Source organism: Momordica charantia (genome assembly GCF_013281855.1).
Source record: "Momordica charantia cultivar OHB3-1 chromosome 9 unlocalized genomic scaffold, Mcharantia_2.0 BLBB01000009.1, whole genome shotgun sequence".
NCBI lineage: Eukaryota > Viridiplantae > Streptophyta > Magnoliopsida > Cucurbitales > Cucurbitaceae > Momordica > Momordica charantia.
In genome coordinates this window covers 27,447,438-27,462,479 of record NW_028275167.1, presented here as the reverse complement: position 1 = coordinate 27,462,479, position 15,042 = coordinate 27,447,438, and the positions used below count along the sequence as shown (strand labels likewise).

The 15,042-nt window shown below is 35.4% G+C and overlaps 1 protein-coding gene across 3 annotated transcripts; it reads left to right on the top strand.

Moving 5' to 3' along the window:
* Positions 1 to 314: 314 nt before the first annotated feature.
* LOC111009952 (Early-responsive to dehydration stress protein (ERD4)) lies at positions 315 to 8,815 on the top strand. Of its 3 annotated transcripts, none has more exons than XM_088117089.1 (10): positions 315 to 804; positions 1,090 to 1,230; positions 2,120 to 2,183; positions 2,264 to 2,476; positions 2,580 to 2,768; positions 3,106 to 3,404; positions 3,947 to 4,226; positions 4,485 to 4,763; positions 7,029 to 7,262; positions 8,423 to 8,815. In XM_088117089.1, exons 1-10 carry the CDS (start codon positions 524 to 526, stop codon positions 8,561 to 8,563), a joined length of 2,121 nt encoding a protein of 706 aa, XP_087973215.1. In that variant the 5' UTR covers positions 315 to 523; the 3' UTR covers positions 8,564 to 8,815. The 3 variants fall into 3 exon arrangements, with proteins under 3 accessions (XP_087973215.1, XP_022138880.1, XP_022138881.1); XM_022283188.2 differs by having other exon boundaries at positions 2,574 to 2,768; XM_022283189.2 differs by lacking the exon at positions 4,485 to 4,763 and having other exon boundaries at positions 2,574 to 2,768.
* The last annotated feature ends 6,227 nt before the right edge of the window (positions 8,816 to 15,042 follow it).

The window sequence follows — 15,042 nt, the reverse complement described above, 5'->3', positions numbered from 1 at the left end:
GAGCTAATTATTGTTAACTTTTTAATTATAAAATAATAAATTTTAATTTATTTTATTACTATAGTAAATATTTTTTATTATAATATTAAAGATTACACTAATTAAAATATTTTTTTATTAGTCAACATCAACTTAGCTCAATAGCAATTGAATGGAAAAATTGATTCCTATCTCTTTATTCCGAATCAAATAAAGCGACCAAAACTAACATTTTTAAATTATACCGACTAAAATTAACTCAGCCTAAAAGCAAAGGAAACAAAATAGTATTTTAACTTCAAAATAATAAGGTAAATGAAAATTGGAAGAAAATAGTCCGACCGCCAATCTTCTAATTCCGCTAAAAAAATTTGCCGCCAACTTCGGTTATGTTTTGCCACGAAGCGTTGGTTCCAAGCCGCCACGTACCATCGATGACGGCGGCGACGGCGGCGGCGGTTGCGTCTCTCTCCCCCTCGCTCCAGATCCTGGAGCGGGACGTTTTAGGGTTTGTGTTGTGCTCGGCGAGCTCCTGCAACAAAAAATGAATCCGGAAAGTTTGTTGGCTTCAGCAGCCATTAACATAGGCTTGGCCTTCATAATCCTCTCCATCTTCTCCATCCTCAAGAAGCAGCCATCAAATGCCGCCATATATTACGCTCGCCGCCTCTCGCTCGGCCAACGTATTTCCTTCGAACCTTTCACTTTCCGTCGACTTATCCCTTCGGTCGCTTGGATTCCTCGGGCTTTTCGTGTCTCCGAAGATGAAATACTCTCAATCAGTGGCCTTGATGCCCTCGTTACCTTCAGACTCTTCAAGCTCGGGTGCAATTTCGCTTCTCATTTTGGTTGCTTTTATTTCCTTGCATGTTTTTACTGAAATTATTATGCATCATTGATGTGTTAAATGGCGGGGGAAATTACCCCATTTCGAAAATTTGCTAGTGTATTGATCCTCACGTCGTTTGAAATTGCTATCTACAATTGATTGGTTTCGACAGAGTGGAATTGTGAGAACTCCAATCATCATGATATGAGAGAGTATTAATTTTCAAGAATTATATGCGATGGGTGTTCGCTAATGTGAATTTGGTTTGCTTCTGGACGCAGCATTAATTTCTCTGTCGTGTGCTCTCTTATTGGGTTGTTGGTACTTCTCCCCATAAATTACTTTGGCCAGGATAAATCGTCCAGGAGTTACCATTCTTTGGATTCTTTCTCAATATCCAATGTCAGGGAAGGATCTGACTGGTTAGTACCAATTCTCCTATCTTCTTCTGCTTCATTATTCCTCTCCAAGACAGTGGCAGATTTAGGATTTTGTTATAGAAAGGGCACCGTTGGTTGAATTCTGAAACTACAAATTCATTTACTTGTTTCAATAGGTTATAGGTCACTCTCTACTTTGACTATTAAATTATTGTTTATATTGTTTTATTGAAATTATTTCAATGTCAATGTAAAATATTGATGTTAGAATTGTATGAAATATTGAAGACCACCTATGGTTCACACAATCTGTTGGTTAGCTTATAGTCTTGGATGTTGAGGGCAACTCACTGCCTCATTCTTATAAATAATCCATCCCATTATTTGGCATACTAGATGAAATAACGTATTTGGTACTTCCAGATAATACGGTTCTTTGAATCTATTGCAATTGTAACAAGACTGCAAATGTTTAAAATTGAAGAATCGGAGAAACAATTGCTGCATTCAAAGAAGACAAACAAGAGTGACGATGAGTGGACTGTTGAAGAAGAATAAGCTGAAGACACATTGATGCATGTCAATCTCCTCTGTTAACATGAAAAACACTTTTGCGTTTAGCATAGCTAGATAGAGAGAATGAGTAAAATAATATATTATTCGACCGACCACATTCACACTTGATCCACAAGTCTAATTGCTGCACATCATTTAAAATTAAATGCATTAGTTACAGTCTAACTAAACAAAGCAGATACAAGTATAATAACTGAACGGCTAAGACTTGACCGTAGCAGTTGGGTCAGCTTAACTAACATTGTGTCATTTTACAATTCTTCTTCGGTCCTAAATGATATATAGTTTCTTTGACTCTATTTAAGTAGTACCTGATTTACTGCATGTCCTATATTGAATTATTCCTTTTCCGCAGGCTTTGGGTACATTTTTCATGCTTATGCTTCATATCATTTTTTGGAATATACCTCTTGCATAAGGTGAATACTGACCCTGAAGAAGTATTTATGTATATTGAACGTAGAAAATGATAGTTACTGTATCCATGCTTTTGTTTCAGGAATATAATGGGATATTAGTTAAAAGAATTCAACAACTTAAAAGCATGAGAAAACGACCTGATCAGTTTACTCTTCTAGTTCGTGAAGTTCCTTTATGCAGTGAACACAAGGCTCGTGGGTGTAATGTTGATCATTTTTTCTCAAAATATCATCCATGGACTTATCATTCTTATCAAATATTATCTGATGTGAAAGAGCTTGACCGGTTGTTGGTAATGTTTAAAACTTGTTGAGGACTTGAGAAACAGTTCTTATCTTACTATCTAATATTTTTTATTAAACAATTCTGATGTAGACAATTATTTGCAGAAGCAGGCCAAGTCTATCGTGGAAAAGATTGAGGAAAGAAGAAAAAAGTTCAGTTCTATGAATGATAAGAGAGAACCCTTGCTCTCAGATACGTCTCGACAAGACGCATTAAAAATAGCTCTCCTTGAGGAAAAGCTTCGGAAGTATCATGGTATAATTCATAACTTGCAGATTCAAAGTGCATCTAAGCATAAGGTAATTTTACCAGATTCAATAATTACATTTCAGTGGTAACCTGTGATCTAGATTATAGTATTATAGATTACTTGACTAAGATTATTCTTTTCACCTTCAAAATTAGAAATATTCTAGACATTTTGTTATTCAGATGCTTTCTACTAACCAAGTTCTTTGTATTTGATATTCCTGGGGCATGATAGTCCATCACATCTCTTTATGTTGAATGATAGTATTAGATGAGAGTGTGATATGCCTGCTAATACCCTGACCCTTCTGGTGCCCTAAAATATGGGGATTCTTCAGGTGTATAATACACTTCTATATCATTTGATGATTCTTTCATATTCTGCAGGAGCTTCCTGTAGCCTTTGTTACATTCAAGTCTCGTTTGGGTGCTGCATTGGCTTCTCAGTCACAACACTCCCTAAATCCTCTTCTTTGGATCACTGAGGTTGCTCCAGAACCTAGTGATGTATCATGGAAGAATTTGGCAATCCCTATTAGACTGTTACCTCTTCATGAATTTGGAGTTATTGTTGGGGCATCCCTTCTTACAATTTTTTTTGCGATTCCAGTTACTGCCGTTCAAGGAATAGCTAAATTTGAGAAATTAAAGAAGTGGTTTCCACCAGCCATGGCAATAAACTTGATGTAATTTTATTTTTGTGGCGTTTCTTGTCTTACGAATATTAACCCTATACATTTATATTGCTTTCTTATTTCAATTGACTCCTATTGTCCATTTTTCATAGTTTTTTCTTTTCGTTTGGTAAAAATGTCATGTAATATGTTTATTTTTCCGTATAACCATGGTTTCATTTTATTTGGCGATGTGTTATGATGGTTAGAGGCTCATGTCATATCACTCCATTAGTCAACATTCCACTCACAGCCACACTAAGTAGTGAATATTGATTCTTATAGCAAAAGAAATCATGTTTTTGGTGTTGATGGATTACTTTTGCTCGGATTTTTTATATATGGACCACACCTTGAAATCTTGAAAATCTATTGTAAGTATCTGAAAACTTGAATGAGATCTTTTTTCCTTAACAACATACACGTGCATTAAACCAAAAAGTTATCTTTTGGAGCGTGTCTTCTATGTAATCTATGTACATCAGTGTCTCTTTCTGCTATCCTATTCATTAGACTGCACTCACGGGGATCTAACATGTCAATTTTTCCTTCAGACCAGGATTAAGCTCTGTTGTGACAGGGTATCTTCCCAGTGCAATCCTGAATGGATTTATATATGTAGTCCCGTTTGCAATGCTTGCAATGGTCAAACTAGCAGGTTGTGTTTCAAGGAGTAAAGAGGAGATAAAAGCTTGTAACATGGTTTTCTATTTTCTGGTGGGAAATGTGTTCTTTCTGAGTTTGATATCAGGATCTTTACTTGATGAAATTGAAGAGTATCTTGCACATCCTAGAAACATCCCCAATCATCTTGCAAGTGCTGCATCTGCTCAAGTATGCCTATTCTCTCTTGTTCAGATTTTCTGACTGCTACCTTGCTTTCCCTTTGGTCATATTGTCAAACATTAGCGAAGCTATTCTAAAAATGGCCATGTACCCTTTCCCGGGTTTATTTGATTTTTGAATTCATTGCATGCTTGCTTGGACAGAATTCTTTCAATATTTAGATGCTATTCGTTTATAAAATTTATTCATATGGATTATGTAAGAACTATTTTATTGGTTGAAGTTGTTGGTTTCTTTGTGTCCCAGGCTGATTTCTTTGTGACATATATACTGACGACTGGCTTATCAGGATTTTCTTTAGAAATTCTTCAACCTGGTTTATTAATTTGGGATCTTTTGAGGTCATGTATATGTTGCAGTGGAAAGGAGAAAGATGCATATTTGTACTCTCTGCCACATTTTAGAATTATCCCTTTTGTCTCTCTCTTGCTACTCATTGGCATGGTATATGCAGTAGTTGCACCGTTGCTGCTTCCATTTCTCATCGGCTACTTCTGTTTGGGCTATGTTATATATGTCATTCAGGTTGATGCTCTTACTAATCTTTTACCCCAGATAGTTTTTCTTTTCTTCCATGTGCTTGTGTATTATCTATATCGTGTGATGCATCTTCACATCAACATGGTTTTAGTAATTGCATGGTTATTATATCCCACGGGAACTGGGAAAAATTGGTTTCTCTTCGAACACTGAAGGTATGCCAATAGGACATACAAAAAAACAAGATAGGAAGGGAAGGAAAGAATTGAAGATCTCCTCCTTTCTTAGTCAATTTCTCTATCTCAAGCTGGTGAAGCCTGTCTTAAAATTCCTTGCCATGTTGATCCCTCAATGTTGTAGAGTCAGGCAGTTATCCCGTGAGATTAGTCGAGGTGCGCGTAAGTTGGCTTTGGAGACTCACGGATATAAAAAAAAAGTAAAAAAAGAAGTATGCAGTGGATTTCTACCTTCCTTTCTGCCCCCACTTTTTTTTTCTTCTTTTCACTGATAGTACTCCTGGCGTTCTCTGGTCACATTTTCAAGAGGACAACAATTTTGATGCCTATTTTGACCGTGAATTTATTTGAAGTATTTAATTAATTTATACAATAACAATCAGGAATAGTTAATTTAGTGGTACTTCAATTAATTTTTATACAATAACAATTAGGAACAGTAAATTTAGTGGAAGTCATGAATGTAAGTTCAAGTTCAAAGCCTTGCTTTGTTAGCAGGGATTATCTTCTAACCTTTTTAAAGAAAGTTTCGACCGAAGAACGGAAAATGGTTCTTTATCCAAATTATAGGCTGTTATTTAGCAATTTTAATTATCATTTGTGAGCCTGACTAAGCGGTTAATGTTCCTTTCCTGGTTCAAACTTCTTGTCTCAGTAAAAATCTAGAGAAAATCCTGAAAGATTTCTTATGGAAAGGAGTTGATGAAGGGGGAGGTTCCTCGCCAGGTGGGACATTGTCTCCCAGCCTTGGGCGGTTCATGGTCAAGTGGGACATTGTCCCCTAGCCTTTGGAGCTGGGGTTAGGCATTGGTAACTTGAGACTGCATAAGAAGGTTTTGTTGGCCAAGTGGTTGTGACATTTCTTTACAGCCAGACGCTTTATGGCATAGGATAAACGTGAGTAAATATGGTTCCCACCCTTTTGAGTGGGCTTTAGTCTACAAGTTTATGGCCTTCTCTAAGAATGTTTGAAATGCTACATCTTCAAGTTTTCCTTTATTCTCTCAATTTGTGAAATGTTATATCCGGGGAAGATTCAGATATTTACTTTTTGGAAGATTGTTGGGCGGGGGATAAGCCTCTCTGTGCTTTGTTTCCCTGGTTGTATCAACTTTCAGAGAAGAGGTCACATTTAGTAGCCTCTATCATGCCTTATTCGGGTTCTTCTCCTTCCCTTTCATTGGGCTTCAGTTGTCCTTTGTTGGATAGGATTGTGAGAGTGGTAGCTCTTCTTTTTCACTTGGGTAACTCTCAGATGTGTTCGAGGAGGGATATCTATTTATGGACCCCTAATCCTTCGGGGGTTTCTCATGTAGCTCTTTGTTTCAGATCTTATGTGTCCCTTCCTCACCTTCTTGATGTTCATTATTTCTTCCATCTTTGGAAGGTTAAGATCCTCGAGAAGGTCAAACTCTTAGCGTGGGAGGTCTTGCATGGGAGAATTAACACCTTAGATCGTGTTCAGAGACAAGTCCTCTTTTGTTTTGTGCCAGCAGCGACGTTGTTTGTGCAAACATGCATCGGAGGACCTCAACCATATCTTTGGAGCTGTCCATATTCTCAGGCTTTATGGAATCGCTTTGTGACGGTTTTTGGGATTTTTTGGGCACATAATAGTGATTGCTGTGCTATGATGGAGAAGGCTCCTCCTTCTGAATCCTCCCTTTCGAGATAAGGGCATAATCATTTGGCATGCGTGTTTTTTTCTATTTTTATAGGTATTTCTAGAGAGAAATGGTAGAAGTTTTAGAGGGGTGGAATTTGGCTAGGTTCAATTATTCCCTTTGGGCGTCTGTCTCTAAGCCGTTTTATAATTATCAGTTAGGCCTTATTTTTTTGGATTGGAGTCCTTTTTGTGCAGTTATATTTAGGACCCCCTTTTGTGGGACCAGTATTTTGTATGCCATTGTATTTTCTTTCATGTTTCATAATGAAAGTTTGATTTTTCATTTAGAAAAAAAAAAAACAGTTGTCAACTTCTTCAACCTTCCCCATACATAAAACAATTTCAAGCTTATATAAAGCAATGGTACTCTAGCTTCTACATGGCTTATTTTAAGTTTATTTCTTGCAGATCGAAGACGTCTATGCAACTACTTATGACACATTTGGGCTATACTGGCCTTACATTCATCACCATATAATAATAGGGATCATTATGATGCAAGTGACTATGATTGGCCTTTTTGGACTGAAGGCCAAGCCAGCAGCTTCCATTTCCACAATTCCACTACTTTTGATAACTTTATTCTTTAATGAGCACTGTAAGAGTCGATTTCTTCCTACATTTCGCTGCTACCCAATACAGGTAACTTTTAGCATGTGCATTTTAAATTTTTATTCAAGTCAGTGCTATAGAATAATGTGCATTTTGATGGTTGTTTGTTGTTACTGTTGGTGATGCAAAACATGTTTTTATGTGGATGCCTTTCAGTTACTTATTGTTGTTTCATCTTTGCTCTAAAAACGAGAGGCAAACCCTAATGGTTTTTCCTTATTCCATTTTTATTTTTCTGATGAAAAGAGATTTTTAAAGTCACCACTTTGAATCACATACCTGCTATTGAATATTTCACTAGTTTCCCAAGTAAGGAATTTTATATGAAAGTTTCTAATTTTGACACCCGAGATTCCGAGAAGAATAGTTGAGAGGTTCCTAATACAATCAACCAAAGGAAAACTAAAAAAGTTTAGACATTAGACGGGAAATTGAACCTAGGTTGTTCACGGTAAGGTTAGGTTAAAAAATGTATTGGACCTAACTAGTTGTTTGGAATGCTAAAGTGTCCAACTCAGATAATTAATCTAACTCAATCTAACCAAGTAACATATTGGTGTTAATGGTACTTAACCATCTATTTACCTACTTTTAACATTCGAATTAAAAATAATTCTTCAATATCAATTCGAAGAATTAGAACCAATTATTTTAATGATTTTTTTGAGATTTAAAGTAATAATAAAAGTCATTCAATGGAGTGAATTTGAAAGAAACATACTCACAAGTGACTTTATCATGAATATAAGAAATATATAATTAATAAATTCAACTTGGTATGATTCAACAAAAATAGATTTAAGGACAACTATGAATCAACTCAATTTATATGGTTCAACTTATCTCAATCCAAATTCCAAACTAATTTAAACATGTTTATATCTCATCGCTCTTTGTATGTTCTTTCATTTTACCTCAAGGAAAGCTTGGTTTATGATGTTCTTTCCTATGCTGTAATACCTGCTAGAATTTTCATAAAACCATCTAATGTTTCTACTATATTTATTATCCACCCCCACGTGGGTGTCAAAATGTGGAGAGATTTTTTCTCTTTATTGGATGTATGAAATATTTATGCTCAGATAATTGAAGTTTATAGCAAGGGAGCAATATGTAGATAGATATGAATAGTAGCTGTGATATAATCGCTAACAAATATCAACTAAAGTTGGGTGAATTGATTTGATCAGGAGGCTATGGAAAATGATGAACTTGATGAGAAGATTGGTGAGTTGGAAGTTAACTATGAAAAGGCAGCCGATGCTTATTGCCTGCCTAGCCTGCAACCTCCAGACTTCTTGCTGGCACCAGAGTTAACCACTCGTCCTTAGTAATTCCAACTTGATTTCGACTTATCAACTCTGGTAGACTTCTTTGTACAATGTAGTTTAGAATAAGTTTTGTGGAAAAGGACATCTGAATTTGGTCCCGACCACCTTCTATGAACATGAACACTTGATGCCAGGATTCAATAAAGTTGGACCTCGTTGCCTGGTATTAAGATTTGCTTGTTTTCCTCCTACGCTTTTTTCATCTGGGTGCAAAATTTTCCAATATACTACTTCATGTTGAGCTTCAAACTATGAATTGAGTAATGACCAAAGCAGTATGTTTGTTAGGCAGCTATGTTTCGTTTCACTAAGTGTGAATGTACCACTTCCATACGTTTGGACAGTGGTATCATGCGCGCACATATACATAAAGTAGTTGAGGTTTTCCCAATCGATTTCCTGGATTTAAAATAATGGAAATATAAAAAGGTGCTTGAATTTCCACTTAAGTGGTAATTTAACCGCCGCCTTACAATATGAAGAACCATGTAGAAACTTCTATAGTCAAAGTAATATTAACATGTATATTTAACTTAATAGCTGCATTGCATCACCAACACGATATTTTTTAGGCACAAATAATAAATGCTCTCTCATGATTTTCTTTTCTCAATGACTTCCGGCCTGTAAAGGCTCATGATAATTTCTACACTGAAGGTTGATTATCATAATACATATTTTTAGCATATCAAACTGAGTGCATTTTCAAGGGTAGTTGGGGATGACTGGTGGAAGTTCTGGTTTGGACAACGGCTCCTTGGCTGGGAATTTTGGTGGAATTGGCGTCAGAAAGGGCATCTTGAAGAATGATTTATGGCCAGGAACCTGGATATCTCTACTTAGTCGTCTTCTCCACTTTTGGTTACATCAGCACCTGCATAAGGAAAGGTTGGATTTCAAATATTGATGTTACAGATATTTCCATCTTCTAAGGATAATGCTAAACTAAAATTATATTTTGGAAGTTGTAGAAAAATAAAAGTGAGTGAAATACCTTGGCTAGGCTGAAATTGAGCATCTTTTCCTCTGCTGCATTGCAGATATCGACAAGCAAAATCATGGACGGACAGCAAGATGCCCAGTAAACAGGATACGGTCTTAATAACTTAAGAAAGGTATATGTGCTTTGAATATGCTTTTTCGATTTAGTAGGCTTTCTGATGAATAGCATAAATCTGGTGGCCAATTAATTTGTTGGACAGGTGGGTCTTAGATGAGAAAAAATAGGTAGGATTTCTTATTTACTTCATCAAAATACTATAAAAGATGGCTTGTAGATAAACTAACAACGAAAGTAGAAGACGGAGATAAATACTAAGTATTAAAGTTAACAAAGTATGCAAAATACTGTTTTAAAAATCTTATACTTGGTTTTGAGCTCAATTAATGCTAACTGATTAGCCTCCATTTCACTCTCTGTTTCTTGACCTCTTCAAGGGACAGTTCTGAAGTAATGACAACTATTGCACAATTTCCATCTTCTCTGCTAAATATACTTTGCAGAGCCCCCCATAGTAGTAATGCTGATGGATATGGCCACGAGGAAATCAACTTCAATCCTACAGAACACACTCATAGAATTTATAATGAAAAATTTCTTCAATATATATATATATATAAGAAATTACATAACAGAATAACTATTGAAAAGTAAGGATTTAAGTGTAGAGAAATGAGAAATGAATATCTTACTATGAAATAATAAAAGGATTTGGCACCCAAATACCTTTCATTTTCTTACATTAAGCATAGAAGTATCTATTCTTTAGAATGAGGAGATGTTTGTTGGCTTCTTATAGCTGACATGTTGAAAAAAATTTGGAGAGAAGTTAAACATTCTACTAACATAATAATTTGAACCGTAGTTTTCAGGTTTGCTTTATTGAATTCGAAACTAAATGTGTATTTAGAAACAGTCTGCTAGAGAATGAACACAGTCCGAGCAGATGGGACACTCAGCAAGATAATTGAGGTAATTATTAAGATGAATCCTGACAAAATGATAGTCAAAAGGAAGTCATATCCATCAGAAAATAGAAAACCAGATCATAAACTAATTTTAACTCCTCTTTACTTCATGTTTCAAGGAATTAGAACTGGAAATTCTGATTGGAACACCGATAAAGATTATTTCTTTACAACAAAAGATGGATGTTAAAACTTACAACTTTTTTTGACAGCTAGCAGAATCCTCTCCTAGCCATTAACTGACTGGCTCATTAATGGTTGAAAATGTCTCGAAGTGTTTCATGAACACTTGAAGGTTGGCTTCATTCAAGGTTGTGTTCCTTCCTGAAATCCTATCATTGGATATTTTCTAACTTCTTGCAGCATAATGTTTGGACTTTAATCTCTCTCTTTTTAGAATATAGCATTATAATGAGGTGGGGATTTGAACCCTACAACTTATGAAAATGTCTTAACCGGTAAGTTGTGCTCAAATGACATTAATCTTCTGTATCATATGATGATGATAATACGTTTGATCAACTCATTATCGATTTATTTAAATGTCTTATCTAGTTAGGCCTCATTCTTTTGGATTGGAGTCCTTTTCTGTATGGGGCTCGCTCTTTCTGGGCAGTCTTTTTGTATGCCCGTGTTGTTCTTTTGTATCTATTTTCATTTTTCTCAATGAAAGTGTTGTTTCTCATCCAAAAAAAAAATTTAATTTCCTATCTATCATTTTGTTAAAAAAAAAAAAAAGAGAGAGAGAAATTGAGCTTTCATCAAGAGAAATGAAAGAATACACAAGATACACAAGGGTATACAAAAAACATCCCCACAAAAGGAGTCCAAACACGAGCTAGCTAAATGGAGAAAAACTTTAATCCAAAGAACTTAACCTGATAATTACAGAAAAGTCCAAGAGACTGGTAATTACAGAAAGTCCACGAGATTAAGGATTAGAGCCTGAAGCCCACAAAGAGGTGTTCAATCTAACAATATCCCAAAATTTTTCCTAGGACCTTCCAACCTCTCTAAAAATTTTACTATTCCTCTCTAGTCAAATATCGAATAAGACGGTAAAAGAACAAACATGCCAAAAGACTCTGCCCTAATCTTTCATGATCTTCCAATCTGGCTCAAACTTGCCTAGAAGACTTCCCAATGCTCTCTTCATATTTTCCATTCTTCTCCTTGGAGGAGTATTATCCCTTTCATAACTGAATTTCATTAACATTCATATTTTGTGAACACTTTTCCATATGTTAGCAGAAGAAGGAAATTCTCATGTTCCACCAGAATCTTGCTGTCACGCATTCCTCCTTTTCCCAACCAGCTTTGTGTGTCTCATCTCTTGCATGGGAGTGATCCATATCTTCTCCGTCTTCTTCTTCCCTTTATCTTTATCTTTATTTTATTATTATTTTTTTTATTTAAGGTTCTATTCTATAATTTGCCATGTCGGGGTTTGTGATTTATATAATAATTCATTTGACGACTGAAATAAAGAAAGCCAACTTCTCATTATTCTTTGATTTATCTTCTGATTTTGAAAATGCATGGCTGTTATCTAATTGCTGATAGATATCCTTTCCTGTTAATTGGTTGGGTTCGGGGACAGATGAAAAAGCTTTTAGTTATTGGTGCCAAATATTCTTTATGATTATAATTAAGATTAACCTCATCAGAATTGATCTTGTATTCCAAAGGAAAATAAATGAAGTAATATGTTAATTGTGCGAGGATATTAGGTTCATATTCTCCCATAGCAGTATACCAAGTTCATCCTAATTTGAGTGCAGAATTATGAGAATTATAATGTCTGTACTTGTATCAAAGTTTTCATTTCACATTGATTTTTATAGACTCATTAAGGACTATTTTGGAACTATTATTAAAAATTGAAACATGTTTGATAACTATTTTTTAGAAGTTACTTACATTTTTCTAGTTTGTTCTCATTGATAACTTGTCTTGCTTTAGTTTTCCTTTAATTTTCTAGAACAACTAGATTTGTTCGAATTCTTCGGAAATAAGTTCATGATAACCGTAACATTCAGAAGCCATCCACCATTGGTTTAAATGATTGTAAGACGTTTCTAAAAATTGGCTTCCAAACAGTTAAATTGGAGATGCATGAAACTTTATAGTGAAGGTGATATGAATACATCACGGATCAAGATACACACAAAACACAACAATGTTTATTTTATTGCTATATTGCATCATTAACCTCATCACTTTTAACCTACATAAGTGATTAGTAGTAACAGAAGCTCACTCCCTCTTTATTTTTCCCCTTAGAAAACAAATTCTAGTTTCCCTAGCCATGAAGGCTTCTTTCATAAGCTTACTTCTAAAATGACACTATGCTAAAGCTTGAGGGTAATAGATGTGTTCTTATTCCAAAGCATGTAAGAGTGAGGATAGTTTCAAGGATGGGTGGGGAAGAATGGTGGAAAATGTGGTTTTGGAAGTGGCTTCTTGAGGATTGGGTGATGAGGGATTGGCTTCTTCACAATGGGGTGTGGAATTTGCTGGAAGAAGGGCTTCTTGTAGTGTGGTTTGTTGTGGTGAGAAAGAAACCTGAATTTCTCTCCTTGGACTGCTTCTCCATTTTTAGTTATATCATCAGCATCTGCATGAAGAAAAATGTTATTTAGTCACTGACTTACTGTTTCCTCGGCTCTTGTACTAGGGAACAGAACAGTGATTTCCTTCAAAAGGGGCTGTGCAAAACAAGCATTTATGACTGAAAATGACCCCAAAAGAGAGTGAAAAGTACCTTGGCCAGGCTGAAATTCAGCTACATTTTTCTCTGCTGCATTGCAGACGTTCACAAGCAAAAGCAAGGACAGTAGGATGCCCAGAGAGATGAAAAAAGTCTTCATTGAAAAAGAGAGCAAAATTTGCTTCAGAAGTGCTTTGGCTGAGAAGGCTTTTGTGATGGGTTTGCTCAGCACTTCCCATACTGCTCCCATTTTATAGTGTGGTCTGTGTGTGCTTTGACAGCTACTTTGAAGGCTGTGTGTGACCTGCTAAAATTCATGGGTTTTTAACTTTTCAAATGACTTAAAATTAATGGGTGTCTGTTTAAGAGTTGGTAATCTCACCAGCTTTAACCTAAACTTTAACACCATTTACTAACCTCTTTTTTCATAGTTATAGGCCAATTCAATTCTATGCTGATGGAATAGTGGTAGAATATGGGCATTTCTTTATTTATTTTTATATTAATTTTTCAGATTCTTTTGATAATTTTTCAAGTTTTGAAGGAATATTATATAGTTTTTATGTTGTGCCATAGTGTGGATTTCAAGCATTTTATGTGGAAAATGATGCTTTTTTTTTCGCCTAATCGGGGGCGTTTGAGGTGAGAGTTTGAATTTCGGATGGCGTATGACTTACAAGGTTAAATTGGTTAAATCTATGTTTGTTTCATGAGTTTGTTGGACAAATTCACATGTCTATAGTACCTCAAACCTACTCTCAAATTTGCTCGCTCACAATTTTTCTAAATTGGGACTCCAAACATAGGTTTTTTTAAATCAAAGTTTCTTAAATCCTCAACTTTACGTTCTTCTATTTAAAATAATCAATCTAAGCTTCTTAGGTTCTCGACGTAACATTCTTCTGCTTAAAATATTGAATCGATGCCCGACATCTCTTGTAAACTATATATATAAGAGCATACGCCATGGAATTGAAACTCTATATATATCAGGAACAATTACCGAACGTTGATGTTTATCAAAAACTGAAAACGAAAAATAAGAAACAAGAAATAGAAACGGAAACTAAATCCTTCATAATTGAAATTAACACTGATATTAAATATCAACCACATCCAAGTACTCCACCATTGACATAAAAACAACATTCATATAACTGACCCTTCTTTTTGAAATATATAAAATTCTCTTCTTGTCTTCATTTTTTCATTCTTTAGTAAGTGAGGGTATTTTCTTCTCAAGGATGGGTGGGGAAGACTGAAGGCTTTGGAATTGGCTTCTTGAGGAATGGGTGATGGGGAATTGGCTTCTTCAAAAATGGATGCTTGAATGGAAATGGCTTATAGAATGGTTTCTTCAAGTATGGCTTGTGGTGATGGAGAAACTTGAATTTCTCTTCTTGCCCTTCTTCTCCATTTTTGGCTCTTACACCACCACCTACAAAATATACAGTGTCACTTGCTTTAGTCTCGTAAATCGAAGTCGCTAAATCACTGCCAAACCCAAAAACTACATGTTTTAGTGCTATAGTGAAGAAAAACGTAGGATTCTCGGACACTCCTTTTTGCATGTGGGCTTAAATATTAAGTGTCGTGGCCAGCGTTCAAACAATTTTCATTATTAAAAGGGGTGGTATAAAACTATCAGTTCTATTTCAAAACCAATTAACAATGAAAGAACTAGTCCATATTTATTATAAACCAATGTGAGATCCTTAGCATGCCCTCAAAATAAAAATCGTTTGAGCTTTTGGACTATAATACCATTTCAATATTCATAGAGTTGCATCTCAAAACCAAT